General features: G+C 48.9%; 1 protein-coding gene across 2 annotated transcripts; it reads left to right on the top strand.

Annotated features, from left to right (window-relative positions):
* Positions 1–7,067: 7,067 nt before the first annotated feature.
* Positions 7,068–8,212, top strand: LOC123430771 (ensconsin-like). Of its 2 annotated transcripts, XM_045114610.1 has the most exons (3): positions 7,068–7,229; positions 7,334–7,432; positions 7,535–8,212. In XM_045114610.1, the coding sequence occupies exons 1-3, from the start codon at positions 7,160–7,162 to the stop codon at positions 8,008–8,010; spliced, it is 645 nt and encodes a 214-aa protein (XP_044970545.1). In that variant the 5' UTR covers positions 7,068–7,159; the 3' UTR covers positions 8,011–8,212. The 2 variants fall into 2 exon arrangements, with proteins under 2 accessions (XP_044970545.1, XP_044970544.1); XM_045114609.1 differs by having other exon boundaries at positions 7,334–8,212.
* The last annotated feature ends 478 nt before the right edge of the window (positions 8,213–8,690 follow it).

Genomic DNA, 8,690 nt, shown 5'->3' with positions numbered 1-8,690 from the left:
TAGTTATTTGGTGTTCGTAGAGGCAACATTAGTGGCGGAGCTAGGAGAGAACGGCAGCAGGTGAATAGCTCTTGTGCGACGTTTTTGACCTGAATTGGAAATGATGCAACACAGTTGATGAAAATAGCTCGCGTGCGACGTTTTACATGTCAATAATAGACGACACGCAACACGGGCCTTAGGCACAAGACAGATTGTAATCCATTTGGATTATGGGAGTCAGCGGGACCCACAACTTATCCACGTCAACGCCAGACCGGTCAACTTGTCCACTGACCGCGGTACCCACAACTCAGTGTCGCGGTATGGTGCAGTGCCAATGACCAGGTGCCCGAACGACCCACACATCGTGCCATTGAAGCGTTTGACAACCAATTCGGAGGACAATGGAAACTATGAGGGCGAATTTGTGAAATGCGAGAGCAAACCAGAGACAGGCAAGGTTTGATCTATGTTCTCCCGTGGCCTTTTTCTTTGATTTCTGCTCCTAGATTTGTTGTTTTTTCCTCAGATTTCGAATTTAGGGTTTAACTTTCATTTTCGGAATCTGAAGAAATGCAATAGTTTTGAGTGGCTGGATGCATACATTGAGAGGCTTCAACTGGAAGGCTCAACTGATTTGAGGAAGAGTGCAACCCAAGAGCTCGATCTGCCGTCGGCAGTGGAGAAATTACGCTTGAACATTTTCGCTCCGACGGCGGGGGATACATAATTGAAGGTGGAATTGAAGAAGGTGAACAATAACCTAAGGCAGTTGTTCGATCTTAAGAAGCAATCAAATCTACTAGCTGCAGGATTTTATTTCCGTATAATTTTTTTGGGATTTCTTTACTTGCTGATCGTTAGTCGTTAGAAATTGTTATTAGTGTTTCAATAAGCTTGTATATGCGCAATGTCATGTTAGTTTAATTCCAAGGATAATTTCCTCTCTGGCTTTCCCTAATGAATCAAAGGAAGCAGCAATTCAAATTAATTTCTCTGTGCAGCTTCAGTTTGACACAGTGCAATCAGAGTTCTTGAGTTGTTTTTAAAGAATCATTTCTACGGTTGTTGGGCCGTGGTGTGAAGATGAGTGTTAGAAAGGCCCGGAGAAAAACTAAGCTTACAACTAGATTGAATGCGATTCCTCAGAAAAAAAAGATATTGGGCCCAAAGTAAAATACAAGCCCACATACTTTGGGCCCAAAGTAAAAACAAGCTCACATACTAAACAACTTATGTTCTAAAAAAGCTAAACTATTTCCGCACCCGGATTGCTATGACAAAAAAAGTATTGCACAATATTTTATGGCTGCATGAACTAGGTGGCTCCATATGTTGATTCTTTGTGGCTTGTGTAAATATAGTGTATTGTTTGCAAAAAAAAAAAATAGTAAAAAGAAAATTTGTGTGGCTTGTGTAAAAAAGAGAAATTTCATTGCTACAAAATGACTTTTCATGGGTCATTTTCTTTCTTTTTACACAGTTCACAAAAAATGTCTCTTTTTTGATGTTTTGAAATGCATTTTTTATAATGGGTGTATCTAGACCTACAAGGCAAAACACCGTTCCCAAAGAGTAGCGCAATATTGCACGAACAAAGCGGGTAATTCTCTCAAAAAAATGAACAACTCATAAAAAGTTCAAATATAGTATCAAGAACTTAATAAAAGAAAGACACATAGCAAATATAGATAGTTCGGGCCAATCAAGCCCACATCACGAACATATAGTACACTTACAACTTTACATAACAAAAAAAAAATAGATAGATAGATTTTGCTCCAAAAAAGACTAGATGGGTAGATCTAAAGCCTAGTCCCCGCCTTCTCCACGTTGCTCCTCATCGCTCCTTCTCCGGGCGCCCCTCGCTACTCCTCCGGGTTTTGTCGGCGGGGTACAACAGAGTGTGCATGCGCTCCGTGGTGGGGAAGATGTTGGTGTAGTCCGTGAAGATGTTTGTGGGTAGTGAAAGCGACGAACTCGCAGCCAAACCAGAACACGCAGCCGAGGAGGTAGAACACATCGAAGGGGGTGGTGAAGTTGGCAAGGATATCAACCACAACCCCGTTGTGGATGACCTCCTCGACTCGATACATCTTTGGAGATCCTCGGGAGAGGTTGCAGTAGATGGTCGCAAGGAAGAACTCGGTGAAGTCCCTTGTGTCCCTCCACCTTGACATTGCCCACACACGGAGGGTGCTCTCCGGTACGGTGGGGGCATGCGGTAGGTTAGCCCAGTGTACTACATGGCTGCGACGGGTTTGTTCTTGGCTTGCTGGTCTTCGGGGCTGTTTGTGGTGAAGAAGAAGAAGAATGTAGAAGTGAGAGGATGGGGGATGGATGAGGGGTGTGAGAGGAAGAGGAAGAGGATAGATGGCGTAAAAATCCGTGCAACGTGTTATTTCACGTGGTAGTAATCTATACCTAATAATAAAGAGGTTATTGCTTCCGTCGAAAAACCCACCGCGATATTTTTATAAAAAATCCCCTGTAATTTTTGTTATTCAACCCGCGCTCCATCATTTATCTGCAACGCACAAGGAAAAAACGATTCGCTGCAAAAATTATACCCGTACGCATCGCCTCTTCCCGTCGACCCTGGGCCACCCTGGCCTGTGCCCAGGCCGCCGCCACACCACTCGCCGCCGCGGCCGACCTGAACCGCCACCGCTGCCGATCTCAACCCACCCGCCTCCGCGGCCGTACCTCTCCCCGCTCACTGCCCCTGTTGCGGCGCTCGAGCGCATCGCGTCGACCCTGGTCCACCCTGGCGTGTGCCCAGGCCGTTGCCACACCACTCGCCGCCGCGGCCGACCTCAACCACCACTGTTGTCGATCTCAACCCACCCGCCTCCGCGGTCGTACCTCTGCCTGCTTGCTGCCCCCGTTTCGGCGCTCGAGCACAGCTTCTGGATCAAATCAATGCGACAACTATAGTGACTGGGGATGATGCGTCTGCTCGATGCAGAACTGCTGCGGCGCGGCAGAGCGAAGTACTTGCAGGTGGAGGCGGGCCTCCATGGCTCACACGGGGAACTCCGAGGTTATGGCGCGGCAACGACGACTCCTTATGGCCAGATAGAAGCGCCTAACCCTTGCTCCACTCATCATATCCCCTCCTCCGGCAGGAACTCATCATCTGGTGAGATCCCCTCCCATGCCTCCAACCGTGTGTCAAGCACCGGCAAGAAATTTTGTTTTGTGGGGATTTATTTGCTGATGAATGAATGTATTGAATGTAAGATTGTATTGTTGTAGAGACAGAGAATGGAACGCCACCTTCAGTTTGTCATCTCATCCCACATTCTCTACCCCATGAGTGAAATAAGATAACAGTCCATTGATCAATTCACGTAGCCTCTTTGTTTTGCTTTGCTTGTCCCGCTCGATTTCTCATCATGGTGGAATTAACAATGGATGGGTTGATTCTCAACAAAATAGGATAGGACTGACTACATTAGTTAGTTAGCTTATTATTTTAATAAATCAAAATGATTATAAAAAGATTAAAAGCGTGTGGTATTTTCTCTCTCGTTGCAACGCACGGGCCCTTTTGCTAGTGGGGTCAAATGTGATCAAGTTTTCCCACCCACCGCGACAAAGGGAGTGTACACGCGTGGGAAACCGCAGTGTGGATCAATAGCTATAATACGACGTTTCAGTGCTGCACTCTGTGCAGTCGGTCAGGTCACGCGGGTATGGGTCTGCGGCGCGTGCTCGTTCGCGTGTGTGCACGCATGCAACGTAGGCTGAAGCGGGGTATCCGGCTGCACGCGCGCATGCATGCAACATAGTCTCACAGCTGGGGCAGCGAACAGTGGTGGACATCGCTCGGTCCAACACACCGGCGCGCTAAGCAGAGGAGGTGTTGCGCTCGCCCAAGGCGAATGAGAAGGTCACATGCAGAGGAGAGGATCGACTGCGTCGATGTCATGGTGTTGTAGTCGAAGAAGCTTGCCTAAGTTGAGGAAGAAGAGGCTCGTCGTCGAGGCATCGTGGCGTCGACCTTGGCGTCGGATCTCGACGGGAATGGAACTCTCGTGACCTCCACGTGCTCGTGGCAGGGTCAGGGAGGAAGGAGACGGCGTCCTACGCCGGCGACGAGCTCGAGCAGGCACCGGTCATGGCGATGGTGGTGGTGCTCGGGGCTGCCCTGACGACGCGAGGGGAGGAGGAGGAAAATGGATCGAGGAGGAACCCTAGGGCGCAGGCATGGCTAAATAGGCCGGAGGGGGGGGGCTATGGTGGCCGTCTGATGAAGGAGGAGGTGATATCGACGGTGGAGCTAGGGTCGTACACAATGACGACAACGAGGAGGAAGAAGGTGTCGCCAAGCAGGCCATGGGCCGAAAACAACAAGGACTGGGCCTGGTGCTCGTTTTATCTGCGTTAAAAGAGGTTTCCAAATAAAAACAAAACATGGATTTTGAATCAATTACATAGGCTAAAAGAAAAAGGGGTTTTAACAAATAAAAATATCTTTGGTCTTCTAAAATGTTGCCACTATTTATAAAAATAAGTGGGGCATTTAAAAAAAAATAGATTCCTTTTATTTAACATGGGGCTGTTTTTAAATAAACGCAAAAGTAAAAAAAAACAGAGGGGGGTGCACATCACAAATAGTAAGAAGATTTTTTTAGGAGTGAAGGAACATTTTATTTGACCCAAAACAGAAACTTTTAAATCTGCCACAATTATCATCGGAGAGGAGGGATTAAAAGGTATGGTGCAACAAGGGGTTTTTGAAGGGACTCTTGTTGCACCCAATCACATTGCACACACACTTCATAGCAAGGTGTAACACAAACAACAAAAGACAAGAATAAGAGAAGTGATGATATGCATGATGCCATGATGCAACATAAAATAAAGACACAAACTTATACTCTTTATTCCAATCCAACATGCCAACATAAAAATGTTGTCATACAAGGAAATATATTACAAGAGGGGAAATGAATTATATTGGGGCTGTTACATTACTTTACCGAGCGAGATAGTCGAGCGTTTTTTAATTACGTGAAAAGGAAATATGATATACTCGCGACGGCAGAGCGGCCGAGCCGTGGCCCGTGGGCCCGCATAACTGTTCATTGCATCATATACGGGAATAATAACTGGGCCTATACGCATGGGATTTTGGATCACGATGATTGCGGGCGGGTGGGATATTGAGACCACCTGTGCTCGCGCTCAGAAGATCACTTTCGAATAAAGCATAAGTTCACATTGAAGCAGATCAACCAACTTTTTCCTTCTAATCAACAAACTATACAATAGATTTTGTAAACTACCTCCATCAGTCAAACCACCGTGAATACAGCCCTGAGACTTGCGAGCAAACACAGCAACAAAATTAGGTTGGGATAACATGCACAGACCTCAAGACTGTTGATAATCGAAAGTACTACCTGTACCTGTGTCCCAAAATAAGTTGATTTCTAGTTTGGTCCCAAGTCAAACTATCTTATGTTTGTTCAAACTTGTACTTGCATTACGAGTCTTAACTTTGACCCAAAATCTGACTAGCCAAACATGATTCATATGCCAGAAAAAAGTATACACTGGATCCGTATTCAAAAGAGGTTTCAAATGGCATAACTTTTGTGTCACATAATTGATATTTTTTATGTCAATTCATAGTCAAAGTGAGGCTCAGAATTTAAAGGGGGGCCTGCAACCTATACAACACAAAATATGTTTGCAGAGAGGGGTAGATGTTAGTGCCTCTTTCTGAATTTCAAAATAGAGGATGTATAGTCATTTGTCTTTCACAAGCAAGGAACACAAGACCGGCTCCATTATAATATGAGGAAATAAGTGACGATGTGCAACTATGAAGTTTATTTCAGGACCAGGAATTGGGGCAGTAACCAACACCCCTTCTACACTAAAAACAAAAGCAACACGAAAGAAACATCAGAGCCCCAACAGAGGCACAATTAGGCGAAGCATCAAACGAGACAAATAATTGCAACCACGCTGGTATTAATGCAACAGAAATACTACATAACATACTATGGTATCACACACTAATTAAGTTCAATCGATGGCATCACATTAGAAAATACAATTGGGAGTAGCATTTTGCATTATGACCACTTTATGAGGGGAGGCCTTCGAGGGCGGCCATGGTGTCGTGCAAAGAGGTTCTAAACAGCTTTTTGATCAAATTATATTATTGATAGTCTACATTGATGTTGTTGGTAATCAACAGACACAGAATTGCTTGCTACCATTAATACCAGGAAATAAGCTGTCGATGTACAAGCATGAGGTTTATTTCAGTCTGGAATTATGGTAGTACCACTATCTACACTGACACCACAGCAACATCCAACACAAGAGAAACATGGGAGTCCGTCAAGCTCCAACAGAGGTGCAATCAGGTCAAACATCATACCAGACAGATAACTGAAACCATGATGGGACTTGCTGTGACTGCAATATCATACTATGGTGCCAACTAAATACATGCCACAGTTATGGTGTCGACCCAGTAAGTTGGGCCAAGAACAGGCATTAGACCAGGTAATAATACTGCCAGCAATTTGCATCATAACAACAATAATTTGGTAGTAATAATCACTTAATTATCATCAAAGATCGGGGCGAGGCAGGTGGGGAGGCCATTGAGGGCGGCGGTAGCGCTGTCGCGCAGGAGGACGAAGGCGGCCAGCTCGACGTAGGTGGGGGCAGCGGAGCCGCGCTTCTCCTCCATCCGCCGCAGCTCGTCGGCGATCAGGGTGAGGCGCTCCTCCCGGTCCTGCAGCGACGCGAACCGCGCCACAAAGTCTGGGATCTCCTCCTCCTCCTCCGCACCCGTGCCTCCACCGATGATGCTCACCTCGCTGTACTTCGCCTCCTGCGCCGCCGGGAGCGACGAGGAGGGCGCCGTGCCGGCGGCCACGCCTTCCGATCCCTTCGCCGCCATCGCAAGGTGGAGTGGGGAGAGTGGGGGATGTGGGGTTGGGGCCTTGGCGGTGTTCTGTGGATCACGGCCTGTATACATGTGAGTGCCTATCCAGAAGGCCCATTAGAAAATGCAGCCCAACTGGGCCGTCCATCCAGTCCAGCGCACGCATATCGCAGTCGCAGTGCATGATCTCCTCGCTCTGGCCATTCGCCCCACAGCCGCCCCTCGGCTCCTCCTCGCCGTCACCCCCTCCGACCATCCATGGCCACCTGCACCCAAGCACAGCTGGCGCCACCCTCGCCCTCGGCCTCGGCGATGGTCACTGGCCCAGGTTCCTGGCGATTCTCCCCTGCTGCTCCACCCCATCCGATCCCCAAAAGCTAGGGTTTGCGTTTGCCCCCAATCTCTCTAATTTCCGTGTACGGCTTCTCACAGGGACGGAGACGGGCCCGTGGCCGCCGGCGCCGGACGTGGAGCCAGAGGAGAAGGAGAAGCCGCCGGCCTCCCTTGCGCCCGTCGCCAAGCCAGGTCCAGGTCCAACCTCCGACCCCCAACCCAAACCCTCACTTTCGGTGCCTCGAACTCGAATGCGCGCGCGTCTGTCGATCTCTGCTACGACGGTCGGTTCTGGTGCAGGGAAGAGGAGATACGCCAAGGTGCTGATGACGGAGGAGGAGGAGGAGAAGCTGCTGGACGTGAGGGCTCGGCACCGATCGGCGAGGAAGGAGGTGTCGGCGCGGGCCGAGAGGCGCAAGGAGTTGCTGAAGCGCCGCGACGAGATTCTGTTCCGGCGAAGGTGCCTGGCCGCGCGCTTGACCAACGGGATCGTCGTGCTCCGCGCCGACGCCGACCACGTCAGGCACCAGCGCCTTGCGGGCTGGCGGTTTGGGAAGCCCATGCCGGAGGAGATCGTCGGCGCCCGGAACCGCATCACCGGCGCCCTTGTGCTGTTCGCTGACACCTGCAAGGCCCTGGATGCCGGCCTTGACGCCTTCATGATGGATTTCCAGCGGAGGAAGAGAGACTGTCCGGACCAGGATTGGCAGCAGCAGCACAAGGGACCAAGGCCAAGCCTCTTGAACGGCCAGCCAAATCAAGCTGGAGTTTCTTAAGTTTGCTTGTTCGACGTAATCTAATCTGTTGCTTAGAAATTAATGAGACTATATGTATATATGGCCCTGTAAGGTAAACTGCTAGTATGCGATTATGTATGTGCAGCGATGATCCATTCATCATGGATGGATTAGTACCCCTTTTTAGCCCATTTGTTAACCATTTTTGAAATGAAGAAACAATTAATATATTGCTCTGAAACTCAATCACGTGTTCATTATAATCAAATAAATTGCTTACTTATGACTAAATGGGCCAGGTCCCAAGAACATACGTGTGTCTTTTACCGAGGGAAAAAAGAATAGATGTTTTGGGTCAGATGCAAATCACCTAAAGATGGGATCGATGACACTTGCCATCAAACGCACAGTAAACACAAGAGAGGAAGAGAGAGAGAGAGAAAGAGGGAGTGCGTGTGTGTGTTGGGTGAGGGCCCCACTTGACCTCTGCCAACTCCAACCACCCCAGAACCCAAAACCCTCCCCTGCACCTGCGAAAGAAAGAGGAGAGCAGGACGCAAAAAGGCACGGCTGCAGAGAGGAGAGGGGAGGGGAGGATGGAGACGCGGCTCCAGGCGCGGAAGCAAGCCGCCCGCCGTCGGCAGGAGGACGAAGACGACGAGAGGGAGCCGCTGGGAAAAGGAGCAGCAGGCCGCACGAGCCCCAACCCGCGGGTACGC

The sequence above is a fragment of the Hordeum vulgare genome, chromosome 2H (genome assembly GCF_904849725.1).
Source record: "Hordeum vulgare subsp. vulgare chromosome 2H, MorexV3_pseudomolecules_assembly, whole genome shotgun sequence".
NCBI classification, from domain to species: Eukaryota; Viridiplantae; Streptophyta; class Magnoliopsida; order Poales; family Poaceae; genus Hordeum; species Hordeum vulgare.
The sequence above is the reverse complement of the archived record's forward strand: the minus strand, read 5'-3'. Positions and strand labels throughout refer to the sequence as shown.

What these genes read in the sequence shown, in the direction of transcription:
- LOC123430771 (XM_045114609.1), top strand. Translation starts at nt 7,160, where the DNA reads ATGGCCACCTGCACCCAAGCACAGCTGGCGCCACCCTCGCCCTCGGCC. An exon ending in GGCGATGGTCACTGGCCCAG is followed by an intron (nt 7,230 to 7,333) that starts GTTCCTGGCGAT and finishes GGCTTCTCACAG; the next exon opens with GGACGGAGACGGGCCCGTGG.